This window comes from Eptesicus fuscus, chromosome 10 (genome assembly GCF_027574615.1).
Source record: "Eptesicus fuscus isolate TK198812 chromosome 10, DD_ASM_mEF_20220401, whole genome shotgun sequence".
NCBI lineage: Eukaryota > Metazoa > Chordata > Mammalia > Chiroptera > Vespertilionidae > Eptesicus > Eptesicus fuscus.
Window position 1 is genome coordinate 61,773,145 of NC_072482.1, and position 17,785 is coordinate 61,790,929.

The window sequence follows — 17,785 nt, forward strand, 5'->3', positions numbered from 1 at the left end:
AAAAATCTTGTACAGGAATGTTCAAAACAGCATAATTCATAATACAGGTACTCAAAAAATGGAAACAGTCCAAATGTCCATACATTTTTTTTGAGAATTTTATGCGTTTATTTGTGCCAAACTGACATGATGGAAACAAGATCTCAAATGCTCCCCCATAACTTTTTGAGTGGATATACAAATGTGGAATATTCGTAGAATGGAATATTATTCAGTCCTCAAAAAAAGAAGTGAATTACTGGTACATGTATGAACCTTACACATGAACACATATGATCATGCAAAATGAAACAAGCCAGACACAAAAGGCCGCATATTATATGAATCCATTGATATGACATGCTCATAATATGCAAATCCATGGAGACATAGATTACTGGTTGCTAGAGGATGGCAGGAGGGGAAAAGGGAGAGTGCTACTGGTTTACAAAGGTGGGTGTTGCCTTTTGGGGAGATAACACATTCTGGAGTTAGTGGTGATGGTTGCACATCCTTTTGCGTATACTAAAAACCACTGAAGTTACCACTTTACAGGGGCAAATTCAATGGTACGTTACGTATACGGCAATTTCAAAAATTGGGGGAAAATAATCAGCAGCATGATTTTATGCACACCTTCTATGTGGCAGGTAGTTATGAACTTGTGTCACTGATCTCACAGTGGAGTCAATAGCGCACATTTCACATTGGTATTTTCAGTGACCACCTGAGCACCTGGGGGGTTCCTAGAAGAATAACACCTGCTCCCCGAATATGTGACTCAGGATACACACACAGGTTTGCACGTGAAGCTGCTAGACGCCTTGTGACTTAGAGCTTTCATTTCCGGGACAGAGGCGCCGCAAAACCCCGCAACCAGGGAAACAACGCGACTCCACCCCCAAAGCCCGCCTGCGCCTCCCGGCGTCCACGGCGCGGCGGCCGCGGGAAGTGACGTCACCGCAAGTTCCGGTCCCGCCTCTTCCGGGCACCGACCTGTCTTACAGTAATCAGGCGGTGCACGTGTGTTCCCGCAGCTCCGGGTGCGGTAGCGATGGACGCTCTGGATCGGGTTGTGTAAGTTCGCCGACTCCCTGCTGCGGGGAGCGCAGGGTAGAGGGGCCGCTGCGGAGCGTGGGGTGCTGTGGCCACTGCACCCCGCTTCTGGTACCCCGCTCCATCCTCACACCGCTGCCCGTGGGACCCGCGCGGAGGCCGATCCGCCCACTAGTCCGGGTCTCCCGGGTGGTGCCTGGCGGGGAGCGGGAAGCCCGCCGTGGCAGCCGCGGGCGGAGGAGTCGCCGCTTTTGGTCCTAGCGGGTTAGCAAGGCTCTGGTTTCCCAAGTGCGAGCGAGGTGGGAGAAGGGGGGTGACGAGCACGGGCCTCCGAGCCTGACAGATCTAGATGACACACCGGGCGCGCCCGCTGAAGCGTTGTGACATTGGGCCACTTAATTTCCCCAAGTCTCACTTTCTAAAATACAGTTCATAGTCGTACCCCGTGGAACTGTGAGGATTATTTGCGAGAATGTATGTAAAGCCTTTGCGACAGCACGTCAAAATGCTCATTAGCGTCGTCTTGTCCTCCCACCTTGTACACTTCTGAGTTATCGTTGAGTGACGTCTGTTGTAGATCCATTGGGACAGTATTTGTTGGTCTCTTACATAGCCCTGCTATTATTTGCTGTGGTTTTCTTACAGTTTACCTGGGTTAACATGTAAACAAAAAATTGTTCTTTTAGTCATTAATGTACGAGACTTGTTAAATGCATATCCCTCTAGATTTGGGGACAGCAAAGATGAGTAAGACTAGTTTACAGTCTGATTGGGGGACAAATAGCAAATAAAACATATAAGGTGTTACATTCTTGCTGTTTAGTGAGAAGTAACAGTCCACATTGAATGTAGAGCATATAGCATTTATATTGCTATATAGATACACCAAGTTTCTCTTGATTTGATTTAATAAGTAATGTGTATGTCGTTATAAACCAGTAAAAAATTAGATGCTTTATACATGCTTGACATTTAGCTGGAGGAGAATTTTTGAAATATGCATGGTAAACGGCAGTGTGTTCCTCCTTCCTGAAGAGTCCCTGGGCCTGGAAGGAGGAGGGAAGGTCAGTTATTGAAGAGAGGAGGAATTCTTTCAGTAGGTGGCAGAGAACTGTTGGGAAAGCAAGATCTCACTGTAGTGGAAGCAGAGGAAAAGCCCCTTTTCTGAACAGAAAAGTATAAAAGCATTCTGCTTATGTCACATCATAAAATCAGAATAATGGATTTGTTTTCCCTTCGTATTTTGCAGGGTGATTGGTCTAGATGAGTTTTAAAATCTAACTCATTTTGAAGACTTGCCTACTTATAAGCTGTGTGACCCTGGGCAGACTACCTCCCTGGCCAACTTGCCTCATTTATAAATTGAAGATTATAATTGTACTTGTCTCATAGGGTCTTGGTGAAGATTAAGCCTTAATAGAGTGACTCTATAAAAGCGTTAATCATTATTCCCCTTTGGTGACCATGTGTGACATTTCAGTAGTGAAGTTGAAGTGGGATAATGTATACTTCCTGGCAGGTATTGTGGTCTTAAACCTAGAGGAAAGATAAGCAATAATTAGCCTCCTTGTATTTAGTAACAGCCCACACGTTGACCAGCAGTTGGAGTGCAATTCTTTGTGTTAGGTTACAAGTTATAGTTTGACTGTTTTAATATTGAAAAAAAAAAAAGGAGTAAAAATAGCAACAGTATTCACGTGAGCCCCTCTTTCCTCTTTAATAAAAAAAGGTTTGATAGAAGTAGTAATAAAAGAATGCTGGAAATATTAAAATGAATGCCTTAAAAAAAAAAACAAAAGCAGGGTGGTGGAGACGGGCTAGAAGGGGTCAGTGGGGGAAAAGGGACATAAGTAATACTTTCAACAATAATTATTTAATTTTTAAAAAAGAACAAAAGCTAAAAAATTAACTTATTTAACATTAATCAATTAATATTTTTTACTAATTATTTCCCTAAAAAATGAGATTTTGTTTAAGGGTGGAATCCTAACTGATAAATGCCATGTAATGTTTATTTTGATTTTTAAGATTTTGCACATTAGTCAAGTTATAGATTTATAATAGAAAAATGTTTTAAGTTGTTATAAATTGTGATTTTTCTGAACAGAAAGCCCAAAACAAAAAGGGCCAAGAGATTCCTTGAGAAGAGAGAACCGAAACTCAGTGAAAATATTAAAAACGCCATGCTTATTAAAGGGGGAAATGCAAATTCAGCAGTCACACAAGTACTTAGAGATGTGGTACGTATATATACTTACATTTAAAATAGTTTTGAGCCCTGGCTGGTATGTCTCAGTAGGTAGAGTGTCGAAGTTGGCCCAAACACCGAAGGGTCCAAATAAATACATGGATAAGTTAGCCTTAAGAATGATTAGCATTAGAGAAAAGCTCAAATTGGAGGTTATTTGCCTTGCCAAAGCACTGAAAACTGGTTTTCCGTAAAGCAGCTGGTTTCAATTATTAAAATTTGGTTTATTCACATTTAAGGAACATACTGATCTAATTTGTAAAGTGCAATAACTATATTCCTTCACCAACACCAGTTATCATGTTAGATGCTGGGGATTAATCTATCTATAATAATGAAAGTGTAATATGCTAATTAGACCTGACAGCCAAACGACCTTTGGACAAAGCCAGGGCTGCGAGGGCCGAACCCCTTGCACAAATTTCGTGCATCGGGCCTCTAGATAAAACACTAAGCTCTCTTCAATGAGCTTAGTGGGAGACAGACAAGTAAAAAATTATAGCACTGTGAATTGAGTGCTGTGCTAGAGCCATGCACAGGGTGGGATGGGAAGCAGAGTTGGAGCAAGATGGGGGAGGCAGGAGAATGGCTTCCAAGGCTGAGAAAAAGCTTGTTCGAAGAAGTGTGAAGGAACATGATGCATTGGGGGACTGCAAAAATTGGGATGGCGAAACAAGAGTGGGCTAGATGAAACTAGAATAGGCAGGATAAAATAATAACATGGAGTTTGAGCTTTATTCTGAAAGCTCAGTGGAACAGTGGAACCATTGAAAGATTTTAAGAGAGAGAAGATCCTTTTAATCAACTTGACTAGAGAGGGTTGAAGCAAATGTAAGAAACTATTGAAGTCTTTGCTGTCAGCAAGTAAAGAGCATTTGGAATCCTGTGGTGGCAATGAAAAAGAGATGATCAGAGAGAATAGATGTTGAGAGTAGATGATTTTGGGCATGAGTAAGAAGTAAGACTTAGCAGGTTTCTGGCTGGGATGTCTGATGAGCAATAATGCCAATTAAAAAATGTATCATGTGGAGCATATTTTGGGGGTGGGGAGGAAAGCGATATGTTCAGTTTAGGACATATAATTTAAGTAGTGAAGTTAAAAGCTTTATGTACCTCTATAGCTCGGTGTCTAGCCCAGTGTTTAGGTGCATAGTAGGTGCTCAATAAATACTCAGTAAATGTTTAACTGTGAATGAAAGGCATAGTCTCTATGGATGTATAGTAGGTAGTTGAATATTTAGGCCTTGAGTACAACAGATAGATTCTTTGCATTAAATCAAGTAAATAATTGAGTAGATCTTAAACTTGACTAAACTCCCTGTGCTTGTTAAATACAACGGTCAGTTCAGGTATCTGAATGTCATTGTGTTAATGGGTTACTGCTCCTGTCCTTTCCAAATCCTTTCAACACAAAAACCTAATATTTAAGTAATCTCTAAGAACAGCACAATATTGCAGATTATTACAATAGTTAACACATACTGAAACTCTTGAGTTGTCAAGAATGGGTAGTAACGTCTGTTCCACCAAGGCAGGGAAAAGTGGTCAAGAATCGTAAGTGTTAGTGCTTACAAACATAAATTTTGCTGGTGAATTTCTTAATGAATGATCATTTCACCTTATTTTTTACCTGCATTTACCCTTTCCTCTGATGCAAGGTAATGCCTTAGATCTTTGCTATTCTCTATGGTAGAGCAGTACTGACCATGTAGGTAATAAATGACTATTAGTGAATGGGTGAAAAGTAGGAAAAAAATGAAGAGAGTTGAGTAACAGGAACTTTTCATGTTTTGTTGTTGTTTTTTGTTAATCCTCACTTGCAGATATTTTTTTCCATTAATTTTTAGAGAGTGTAGAAGAGAGAGGGAGAGACAGAGAGAAAGAAACATCAAAGTGAGATAGACACATTAACTGGTTGCCTCCAGTTAGCATTTGCAACTGAGGTACATGTCCCTGACTGGAATCGAACTAGTGACCCTTTAGTCTGAGGGCTCTAACCACTGAACCAAACCAGCTAGGGCTAACAGGAACTTTTTCTTTTTCTTTTTAAAGGGCTATGTTTTAACCCGATAGTATTCTGATTGTCATCATTATGACTTTCTCAGTTCTCTTATCTCCAGACAATATTTCAATTTTATCAGTATTTCCTGATAGGATTTATTTTTTTGGTTTTCTGTTCTTTCTACTCTCAAATTATTTGCCTGGAAAGAACGTAGTAGAATTTAAAGAAATAAAGAGAGCCAATTAATTTGGGTAGACTATTGAAAGGGCATAGAAAATTGTAATTAGGATGGTTCAGTCTAAATTAGAATATTAAGCTTATGTTGAAAGTTGTTATAAGTGATCAAAAGGTAGCCAAGCAGAAGACATCAGAATAGGATTTAGGGACTAGAATAATCCTGTATAATGACTGTTTTAATGCTTTATTTTTATCTCTGCTCTACAGAAAGGAAGTGTTTTGTTTTGAAATCCTTCAATTATTTTCTTTTACAGTATGCATTGAAAAAACCATATGGCGTTCTGTATAAAAAGTAAGTCATGATTTCTTTGTTTAAAAATATATTTTTGTTGATTTCAGAGAGGAAGGGCAAGGGAGAGAGAGAGATAGAAACATCAGTGATGAGAGAGATTCATTGATGGGCTGCCTCCAGCATGTCTCCTACTGGGTATCGAGCCTGCAACTCGGGCATGTGCCCTTTACCGGAATCGAGTCTGCGACCCTTCAGTCTGCAGGCCGATGCTCTATCCACTGAGCCAAACCAGCTAGGGTAGTCATGATTTCTTTTACTTTATATTATGCTAGAGGCCCACTGCACAAATTTGTGCACAGGTGGGGACCCTTGGGGTGACCTGCAGAGATTGGGCCCCAGCTCGCGCCCCCAGCCTTGCAGTCATAGCTTGCGCCCGCAGTCCCGCCTGGCACCCCGCCTTGGCCTAGTGCTGCCTCCTTACCTGCTCCACCATCCTGCCTGTAGGATGATCGCCCAGGGCCAGGCCCCCCGCCTGGCTCCCTCAGCACCTGGGAGTTGGGCTGCAGGCCAGCCCCCCCCCACCCCCCCCCACCCCCGCCGTGCTGGTCACTGTCTGCGGGATGATTGGCAGGACGATTGGGCCCCTGCTCGCACCTGCCTTGGCCTGGCGCCGCCTGCTCACCTGCTCCACTATCTCGATGTGGTCCGGTCTTGTCGGGGCCCATTGGGGTCGGCAGCGCTTCCACTGCCGCCCGCTGCCAGGGCCACATCGCCAGTGCCTGCCATGTTCCGCGCCACCTCCTGGTGGTCAGCGCACATCATAGTGAGCAGTTGAACTCCTGGTCTCCTGATTGAACTCCCGGTTGAACAATCACCCGAGGGGAAAATTTGCATGTTAGGCTTTTATTATATAGGATTACTATGTCCCTTCACTCTTAACCTGTATGTGTCTTTTGTTTTGAGGTGGGTCTCATAGACAGCATATAGTTGGGTCATGTTTTTGTATCCATTCAGCTACCCTGTGTCTTTTGATTGGATTATTTAGTCCATTTACATTTAGGTTTATAATTGAGAGGTACTTATTTATTGCCATTTTAATTCTGTATGGCTAGGTTTCTCTCTCTTCTTTTCATTACAGCAATCCCTTTAGCATTTCTTATAATGCTGGATTGATGGTGATGAACTCCTTTAGCCTTTTTTTGTCTGGGAAGCTCTTTATTTGACCGTCTATTTTGAATGCTAGCCTTGTTGGATATAGTAATCTTGGTCTCAGATCCTTGCTTTCCATTACCTTGAGTACTTCATGCCATTCCCTTCTGGCCTGTAGAGTCTGATGAGAAATCAGGTGTCAGCCTTATGAGAACTCCTTTATAGGTAACAGTTTTCTTTTCTCTTGCTGCCTTTAAGATTCTCTCTTTGTCTTTAATTTTTGGCATTTTAATTATGATGTGTCTGGGCGTGGGCCTGTTTGGGTTCTTCTTGTTTGGGCTTCTCTGTGCCTCCTGAACTTGTGTGACTTTTTCCTTTACCAGGTTAGGGAAGTTTTCTGCCATTATTTCTTCAAACACCTTCTCTATGCCTTTCTCCCTTTTTGCCTCTTCTGACACACCTGCTATTATAATATTGTTACGTTTCACATTGTCCCACAGCTCCCTTAAGCTGTCCTCCTGTTTGTTTGTTTTTAAATATATTTTATTGATTTTTTACAGAGAGGAAGGGAAAGGATAGAGAGTTAGAAACATCGATGAGAGAGAAACATCGATCAGCTGCCTCCTGCACACCCCTTACTGGGGATGTGCCCGCAACCAAGGTACATGCCCTTGCCTGGAATCGAACCTGGGACCCTTCAGTTTGCAGGCCGACGGTCTATCCACTGAGCCAAACCAGTTAGGGCTGTCCTCCTACTTTTTAATTGTTTTTTCTTTTTGGTTTTCTGATTGAGTGATATTTTCAACTCTGTCTTCTAATTCACTGATTCGATACTCAGCTTCCCCTAATCTGGTGTGTATTCCTTCCAATGTGTTCTTTATTTGTGTTATGTCATTCTTATCTCAGACTGTTCTTTTTTCATAGTTACTATATCTTTTTCATGCTGTTGTTTACTATCATTACTCTGAACTCTATTTCAGATAAATTTCTTATCTCTGCTTCATTTATCTCTTCTTCTGGAGAATTCTCTAGTTCTTTCATTTGGGGGTTGTTTCTTTGTCTCCTTATTTTGGCTTTCTGTTTGGTTTTGTGACTATGTACAGGCAGTCCTTAGGTTACGTCGGAGATCCGTTCCTACGGCGTGACGTAACTCGATTAACTCAATTTTTACTGTAAGTCGGAACCCACCTACATAAGCACCTACATCACATGGAGCACATACACAGCAGTAATGAAGTGAAACAGAAAAAAAAAATTTAAAAGATAACAATTCCTGACCTTTACTTGTGGTAAATAAATAATAAAAAACATAAAGCACATATGTACATACGTCAAAATGATAGAACTTTTTTTCCCAACAAATACTGTAAATGGGAGATGGCGACGTAACCACGAAACAACGTAAGTCGAGTCCGATGTAACCCGAGGACTGCCTGTATTACGTAGATCCTCTACACCTCTCAATCTCTAGTGCAGGACATTGTTAAAGGCTGTTTCTGACTAATTAGATCAGGCATAGATTCAAAGCCTCCAGAGACCACCTCTGCCTACAATCTAATAGGATTCCTACGTGAATTGCCCCCAGGCAATTGTCCTCAGATATGGCGAGAGTTTTTTTCAACAGGGTGGGGTGGTTGCTTTTGCCTGGAGTCTAATTGTTATTTTTAATTTCTTAAGTGACTTCAGGGCAAGGTGTTTTCCAATAGGGTGTGTCAGCTGTCCAGGCGAGACAAATGTCTATGTGGGAAAGATGTCCTCTGCTGCATGAGGGAATGACTCAGCCCAGGAAGCTTGGGGTATCTGCCTTCTGAGCTCTAACCCCCAAGTCCCCAATCCTGGCTTCTGCTCTCACAGCTCCAGTCCACTTCTCCCTCCCTCTGCCAGAGCACAAGGTGGGTGGCTCCATGGGGAATTTTGTGCATTGGCCCTTTAAGAGGGTGCCCGAGTTTTCAGCTGTTACTCCCTGGCAGATAGCACCCCACTGCTTTTCACAGCCAGATGTTATGTGGATACCCTCCTCAGTTTGGGTGCTTTCTGCTCGGGAGCCCAGCTTCAGGATTAAATCCCAGAATTCTCAGTGGCACCCCCCACAGCTGAGATATCTCTCCGGGACTTGGGTTGCTATCTGGGGCACCCAGCCAGCCCTTTCTCGCCTCCACTACTACTACCAATCTCTCTGCGGTCTCCATTTTCAGTCCTTGGGTGTCAAGATTCTCTCCTGTGAGTTTTCTGTTGATTATTCAGAAAGTTTTTCTGTATTTTAGTTGTAATACCAGTTTGTTCCTGGGAGCATGTCCATTATATTACATTACTCTGGTATGAAAGTAACAACCACTCTATGAAAGATTTAGAAAATTAAAAAACAACACCACTATAGTTCCTTACATGTAACTATTTGTATTTTTAAATTTCTTTCCATTCTGTCTTTATTTGTATTGAATATTCTTACATTGTTGTAATAGTAACATGTATATTATTTTGAAATAATTATAGACCTACAGAAAAGTTGTAAAAATTGTAGCATTTCTATATGTCCTTCACCCTGCTTCTTTCTCTTTCTCTCTTTTTAAAAATAAGTTTGTATTGATTTTAGAGAGAGAGGGAGGGAGAGAGAGAGAGAAACATCAATGTGAGAGAGAAACATCTATATGCCCCCTGAAACCCTGGCATGTGCCCTGACCTTGAAACGAACTGTGACCTCCTGGTTCATGGGTCGACACTCAACCACTGAGCACACTGGTCAGGCTGTGTCTACATCTTTAGCCACCTTTATCCCTTTGCTCTTTAAGCTCCAGTGACACTTGCTTCTTTCTGTTTCTTGAGTAGTCTAAGCTTGTTTCCATCTCAGAATCTTTGCTTATTCTATTCCCTCTTTCTGCAGCATTCTTTTCTTTTTTTAACTTGATTTCAGAGAGGAAGGGGGAGCAAGAGAGAGTTAGAAACATCAATGATGAGAGAAAATCATTGATCTGCTACTCCTGTATGCCCCCAACTGGAGATCAAGCCCACAACCCAAGCATGTGTCCTTACTGAGAATCAAAACCTGACCTGATTCCTAGGTTGACGCTCAACCACTGAGCCACACCAGCCAGGCTCCTGCAGTATTCTTAACTTGAAAACTTTTCTATGGCTAACTCCTCATTTTTCAGGTCTCAGCTCAAATAGTCATTTTCCACTTTTCACACTGACAAAATACCCTATTTATTTTTGTCAGTTATTATTTTTTGAAATTGTTTAAAATTTCCACTAGAATGTAAGATCTAAAAAAAGCAAGGCTCTTGTTTGACATGGTATTATAGTACCTCTAGCTCCTAGAACAGTGCCTGGCACATAATAGGCACTTAAATAAATATTTGCATGAATGAATATCTGTCTAGCTTCTTTTTTTGATCATCTGAATGTAAAGTTATATTTGCTTATATGTTAATTGTCATGGGCAAATTACTTATTAAGATTATTAAAATTCACCTTTTAAAAAATATTTGTAGGAAAAATATTACGAGACCATTTGAGGATCAGACATCATTGGTAAGTATGAAAATTGATTTAAGAGATGCTGTGATTACTCAGACTAATTTATTTGGTACTCATAGATGAGTTTTATTTTTATTTTTTTTGTCTTTTAACTTTTTTTTTAATTTCTTTATTGATTAAGGTATCACATATTTGTCCTCATCCCCCCATTCCCATCCCACACCCCTCCCCACGCATGCCCCCACATAGATGAGTTTATAAAATTAGAAATCATCCTGTATGAGAAAATTTTGATGTAAATGGAGGGGAAATAAGACTACTATACTCAGAATATGACTATAGATATTACATTTCACTATACCTAGTACATATTAACTTCTTGCCAGTCTGTTGATAGAATTTTTAAAAATGTAATTACATTTTAAGTGCATATTTCATGGATTGTCAAAAGAAGCTTGTTATGAGTATTTTTATAAAGCAAGTTTGATTTTTTAAAAATCTGACTTTGGATATTTTTAGAACAAGGAACTCTACTTGAATTGCTATAAAGATCCTTAAATATTCACTCTCTGGCCTTTTGCACATAATTTGACAACCCTTGCTCTAGAATTTTAACAAAAAGTGGGTTTTATGGAGAAGAATAATAGCGGTATTATATGTATGTAAAGGTAATTATGGAAAGCTTGGGGTGTTAGTCATAACATAAGAATATTAAGAAATATTTTAAGAATGCATTTTTATCGACTTGGCCTTTAAAAAAACATTTTTGAACACCTACTTTGTTCCAGACATAGTATAAGGTACTTTCACATCTGACAAATCGTGTAGTCCTTGCAGTTTTTTGCAGGAGGCATTACTGTCCCTGATAAGAGTAATTCTCAGAAAGGTGACCAGATCCCACTGAAAATGGCAGAGCTAGAATTCCTGGACTTTCTGACTCCATCCTCCACATGGGGAGTGGATAGGTAATAAACACTGGAATGAATGATAATGAAAGTAGGGGCCCACATCTTAGGGAGTCTTGTAACCAATAAAGAAAAGTTGAGATCATTGGAAACGCCTCATAGAGTAAATATATGTTGCTTCCTTTATTCACAGAACTGTGTGTTAGATCTGTGGAAAGGAATTACAAGACAGCTGCTAAAACTGTGAAAGACCTAGTAGTATAATTTTTTTAATCTTAAGGTACTTTGTATATCCCGAAGATCTGTACTATTCTAGGGGGTGATAGCTTAGGAGTGAAGATGACTTGAACTTAATGTTCAGAGGGTGTCTGAAATGAAAAAACCAGGCAGATCCATCTGCTCAGACCCTAACTATGGCCCTAAAGTGAATTGCTTGAAGAAATTGGTTCCCAACGATTATAGGTGGAGAGTTTTTGCAGTATGTCCATATTCAAGTGTAGATCAAAGAAGCTCAACTAGAAGGATTGTGGACTGACTGAAATGACAACTGGATTGTGCAAAAAAAAAAAAGGGGGATTAAGACTCAAACTCAGTAGAAACTAAGGCAGTGGAAGGACTCAGAACATGTGAAATTCCTTAGATAAAAATTTATTAACTTTAAATTATTGTGCCTATGTTACAAATAATAAAAGCCCTTTATACTTAAAAAAAAAAACACGTTGAGGATTATGATTGTTTTATCTGTTTAATGTTTTGTCATTAATTTAAGAAGGTTTTCCAACTATACTAGACCACAGTGAATCTAATTTTTGTGCTGAGATTAGGCATCTCAGTAATCAGTCAAACTATGTGAGATGTAGTGAGCATGTGTATCAGTCAGTATAAAAGGAGCTGTCTAGGATAATTGTTTCCACTCCTCTCAAATCTGTAATGAAGTCAATATTTTGGAGAGCCAAATGGGAGAGATATTTCTCTTTTTTTTTTCCTTTTTTTTGGGGGGCGAGATATTTCTTACTGGCAGGAGCAACATAGGTTTGTCAGTCAGCCCTTTCCGGGTACACAAAAGGGAACTAGTCACAGCTGGGGTGGTGCGGAGAATCTAGGGCAAGATTCCTGTGTGGATGAAGTTTGTAATGAAAAGTAGATATATACATTGTAAGCTCATGAGTCCAATTATAAATAACCTAAAAACACCATGCTGATTGATGATAGTAGTAATGTCTTATGAGTAAAGGCATTTCTTTAGCAAATGAAATACTTGGTGTGTTATTTCAAAATAACTGCATAGCTAAAAATATAAATGGTCTCTATTTATTTATTAACCTAATAGTTTTTATATATTTTTAGTTTTGAACTTACATCTTTCCCCTACAAGCCCCAAATCAGAAAATTTGAAGTTAAAGGTAGAAATAAAGTCCTTTTCATTTGTTTATTCCCATATAGTTCATTAAATCTCCATTAACTTCTACTGAAAAAAAAACACAACACAAAACTGATACACTTTTTTTTAGTTCAGAGGTATAATTCTTAAGTTTCTTATATTTATTCATTGATTAAATGGGATTTCTTTGGTTTTATAGGAATTTTTTTCAAAGAAGTCAGATTGTTCTTTATTTATGTTTGGCTCCCATAATAAGAAGCGGCCAAATAATCTAGTAATAGGTAAGTATCATTTACTTTTTAGTATTTTTATTTATAGAGTCACTTCTGTGACAGTTAATTGATGATGATGAGGTTTCAGGAGTAACTAGTAAGCTCTACACTAGTATTTTTCCCATGTAATTTTGAATAAAAATGTTTTGTCTGCCAGTCCTCAGGTAAAGAAAGAATGGGCATATAAATATTACCCTACCTCTAGTTGTAGATACTTTTCTAATATAAATCCTAAGTCAGTATTATAAATAAGTCCTGTCAGTATTAGAGTTAGAAAGAAAAAAAAAAGTAGTATTATTAGCTGCATAGATTAACTCTTTCCTGATAAATATCTGTTTAATGGACACATTTGAAAAAAAACCCTTGCCTGGCTTTTTATTTATTTATTTATTTATTTATTTTTTGCCTGGCTGTCTTGAGACTTGGTCTGGCATGCTCAGTGGCTTAGGCAAGCAAACCCTCTGTGGGTCTTTATTTACTCTTCTGTAAAAGATCCCTTCCAGAACTAAGATTGCAACAATCTATCCTAGGTAGCCTTGAAAATTTAAAGAGGAGACATGTTTGAAGGGTATAAGAAGAAAGAAAAGAGGCCGATATTACGATGTTTTGAACATTGAAGAAAAGCTGTTTGGGAAAAATAAATGCTCAAAAAAATGTGTTTTCCTTCTAGGTCGTATGTATGACTACCATGTGCTAGATATGATTGAATTAGGTATTGAGAAATTTGTCTCTCTGAAAGATATTAAGGTAAGATACTGATAAAAACAAGAAACATTTTGTAATGTTTCTCTTGGGCAATAGTGACATCTTGTGGTGAAGAGTGTTGATAATAGTTTGGTAGCTTAAGTAAGAAAGAACTTTGTTTTTATACTAGTGTGGTCTAAGATAAAAGTACAATTTCATTTTACCTTTACTTTAAGCAGTGGAATATATTTATAGTATATAACACATGTGGGTCTTCTAGTAATTAGACTTAAGAGTGGTTACTAACTCTTGTCTACGCCCCTCTTCATTATCACAGCATCTATTTTATAGAAGACAGAAATACTAGAATTTTCAGAGTGAGCCCTGTTCTAAACCTAAGAAGCTTTAACTGATCCTACAGTATTTTGGTTCCTAGCTAACAAATTGCTATTTAAGTCCTCCCCTTAAGGACTTGCATCTTTGTGTCTCTTTTACTTGAATGGGATTGAAAAACAAGAAAATATTAAGTAGTCTTAGAGAGGCAAGAGAACTATCCTACTTCAGCTCCTGGGTCCAAATTGGGCTTCTGTCCCCTCAGAACTCTGCTTCTTGGTTTAATCTATTCCATCAAATACATGATTTACTTAGACCTCGTAGCTACCCATGGAAGGCTGAAATTATTTTCCATATTGTAGAGATTTAGAGATTGAAGCCGAGAGGAATTCCATTGGTGACTTAGAGTCAGATATATAGTAAATGTATAACCAATTAGGACTAAAGGACTTTGGAAGGAAGGATATTGAAGTTTGTAATTGGAAGTTATATAATTCTCAGTTTTTGCGTCTTTGATGGTCATGGTATACTGAAAGAATTATAGCAAATATATAATAAATACTTTTCCCACCCTCCTCTAAAAAGAGGACATGCCTTCCAGGTTTCCTGTGGGTTTGAGAAAAGGCTCTTACCAGATCCCCCTTAGCTATACCAGTGTCTTCAGGTACAGTGTAGAACAGTGGCCTGAGTTTGGATTTAGAGGCAGAACACTTGGCTTTGAGGCCTGTCGTAGCCATTGAGATGATTTGTGACCTGATACAGTCAGTTGCTTCCCTGACCCTCAATTGTAATCAAGTATTAAATAGGTATAACAACACCAAATGAGAGAATATATGTGAAAATGCTTATTCTCTCATCATTGAAAGTACTGTATTGGAAGGCATTTTGGAAAGTATGTAAACAGTGATGCTTTATTATGGTGGAAACCATCGCTTTTTACAGTTTCTTTTTGGGCATGTGCACAAATCCCTGGAGATGAGCACCATGTCCCCATTTTACCTTTGCCACCGCTGCTAGCTTGCTGGCTTGGTCACCAGTTAGTGGACTTGAGCATTGGCTATTGCATGCATGCGAACTCCTCTACTCTTTCCACTTCACTTCCAAGGCCATGCAGCTTGTAAACTGGACCACTTCTGTCACTGTGCAGCTTGTAAACTGGACCACAACTTGTTTTTCAGGTCTCACTCTCTCTCTTTTTTAAATATAATTTTATTGATTTTATTTTTTTAAATATATTTTATTGATTTTTTTTATAGAAAGGAAGGGAGAGGGATAAAGAGTTAGAAACATCGATGAGAGAAGGCATCGATCAGCTGCCTCCTGCACGCCCCCTACTGGGGATGTGCCCGTATCCAAGGCACATGCCCTTGACCAGAATCGAACCTGGAACCCTTCAGTCCTCAGTCCGCAGGCCAACGCTCTGTCCACTGAGCCAAACCGGTCAGGGCTCGGGTCTCCTTTTTAAGAAAAATTCTCATCCAAGGATATTTTTTCCATTGATTTTTAAAAGAGAGTGGAAGGGAGAAAGGAGGAAGGGAGGGAGGGGAAGAGAGAGAGAGCTATCAATATGAGGGAGAAACATTGACTGGTTGCCTCCCGCATGTGCCCTGACTGGCGCTGGGGATCAAATCTGCAACTGAGGCACCCTTTGACTGGGAATCAGGCCCGTGACCCTTTAGTCTGTGGGCCCACGCTCTAACCATTGAGCCAGGGCTCAGGTGTCATTCTTAACAAGAACCATTTAAACTGAATACTAAATTTTTATTCATGGAGCATATCAATAATTACAAAATTCATTAATTGCTGAGTGTATGCTTTATTGGCAATTCTGCACAGACTGTTAGTCAGCCTGACACTTTTTACCCCATTATTTGGTTACAAGCTTATATTTTTAGTCTATTTTGGATTGCATGCTTTGTTCTACTTTGTCTTCATATTTGTTTTTTCTTTACTCTGACTCCTCATTTTTAAGGCATCTTCACCAGGTATTTCTTTTCTCACTTGCCTGCTTTTATTGCCAAGCCTCATTCCTCTGTTAACTCTTAAGCAACATTAGATTAGACTCTACCAGGAAATAGAGTAATTATTCTAGGCACCTGTTTTCTAAGATGGCCAAACTGCTAAGTGTGGTGTTTCTGCATAAAATAAACCTTAATGAGTGAGATGTTTAAAATTTAAGGCTAGTTGATTTTATATTAGGTAGTATAAAATATATCACAATTTCCTGGGATATTTTACTTGAAAAGTTTGTGTGTAATTTATAAGAATTATTTTTCTATTTTTTTCTTTGTTTAAAAACATTTAATTTAAAAGGTTATTCAAGGACTTCATAATTATAGTATTTTTAGTATACTATATCATAGAATTTATATATTATTTAGAATTTTAGTACCTTTCAGGCTATTGGAATACAGCTCTTTTGTTGTAGTTTCTTAGTTCAGGGTTTTCACGTTGTGAAAAATATCAGTGATCTACATGACAAGTACTGTTTCACATTAATTTGTTTATTTATATTTTTATGATGTGTATCCTGGGTCATGGCTTCAAATAATAGTTTTTGTTACTGTGCATTGTGGTCAGAATGGTTTGGAAGCCAAAGTTGTACTTGGGTTGCCTCACTTTCTCTTAGTACTTAATAGCCCCCGTGGACCGATGGGTAGCAGTCGGAGGGTCAGGTCGGACAGATGGAGCACAGCGGAGTCTTGGGATCTGGAAAGTCCATTTAGGCCCTGGATCAGACAGACTGCTTAGGCACATTTCCTAAGTATAGACAGTTAAGTCTCAGGATTTGGAAGCAGAGAATGCCAACTAGAGTGGTCATGGTGAACAGGGAAGCAGCAGGTGACTCCTGATCCTACAACAGAGGATGTTTGTTTTTTTGTCCTATTTTGTTTTGGGTTTTTTTTTTCCCTGCTAAATTTGGATAATCTTGATTGATGTCAGAGGAGTGGTATTAGAATCAGTGGGAAGCTCAGACCAATAACCATTTACCTTCCTCTATAAATTAATCCTTCAGTTAAAGAATTTTTTTTATTTGATTTTCTTTCACTCTAGTGGCTTTTAAATGTAAATCCTCTTATTATTTACATCACATTCTTCTTGGTATAAAAAATCCAGAACTGGAATAATTTTTCCAGTAAGAGCTTGAACCCTGCTGAGTAAGGATTAGCACATACTTTCTATAGCTTGTATACTATTATTGGTTCCCATGTAAATGTTTAGTTGGTAGTTTAATTGAACTTTCATTTAAAAACAGTGTTTATGTGATACAGTAGGAAAGGCACAGCAGGTCAAATAATTCAAAGAAATTTAATTTATTTTGAATCTGGCTATTAGAGGGCTATGTTTTTTTTTTTTTTTTAGCAAGTTTAGATTTTTATTTTATTCTTGCATAGAATAATGTTAACAAGTAGCTTATATCATTCTTTGACCACATATTAATTTGGCAATGTGAGAGAGTGGAATGAAAAATTATTTTTAATATAAAAATCTCTAAGTTTAAAAATCCCAACTCTGGTTTTAAGTCTAAAATTGGCATGCATAGACATAGTTTTAGGACAGTTTAGAAAATCTAAAAATGAATTAATTACATATTAAGTATCAGTTACTTTAAAATCAGCATATAAACAATTTAGACTTGATAATTATATAATTACATTTTTTTCGTCTCATAGAATAGTAAATGTCCTGAGGGAACAAAACCCATGTTAATATTTGCTGGTAATGATTTTGATGTAACAGAAGACTACAGAAGGCTAAAAAGTCTTCTTATTGGTAAGTGTTTTAATACTTAGTATCTGCAGGATAGCTCAGGTAGGTAATAGAAGACTGTC

At 38.7% G+C, this 17,785-nt stretch overlaps 1 protein-coding gene and 1 non-coding gene across 5 annotated transcripts in view; both read left to right on the forward strand.

Annotated features, from left to right (window-relative positions):
- Positions 1-961: 961 nt before the first annotated feature.
- The window catches only part of RPF2 (ribosome production factor 2 homolog), a 35,934-nt gene continuing 19,110 nt past the window's right edge, over positions 962-17,785 (forward strand). The window contains exons 1-7 of one of the 4 annotated variants that reach the window (XM_008158843.3): positions 962-1,056; positions 3,143-3,275; positions 5,777-5,814; positions 10,392-10,431; positions 12,863-12,944; positions 13,606-13,682; positions 17,627-17,726. In XM_008158843.3, coding sequence (XP_008157065.1) covers positions 1,034-1,056; positions 3,143-3,275; positions 5,777-5,814; positions 10,392-10,431; positions 12,863-12,944; positions 13,606-13,682; positions 17,627-17,726 — 493 coding nt within the window. In that variant the 5' untranslated portion in view covers positions 962-1,033. Of the gene's footprint in view, positions 1,057-1,127; positions 1,147-3,142; positions 3,276-5,776; positions 5,815-10,391; positions 10,432-12,862; positions 12,945-13,605; positions 13,683-17,626; positions 17,727-17,785 lie in introns of those variants that run through there. The other 3 variants (XM_054722412.1, XM_054722414.1, XM_054722413.1) reach the window with 3 other exon arrangements.
- LOC129150656 (small nucleolar RNA SNORA18) lies at positions 11,418-11,516 on the forward strand. Its single transcript, XR_008557371.1, has one exon. It is a non-coding gene; the product is annotated as a small nucleolar RNA SNORA18 (small nucleolar RNA).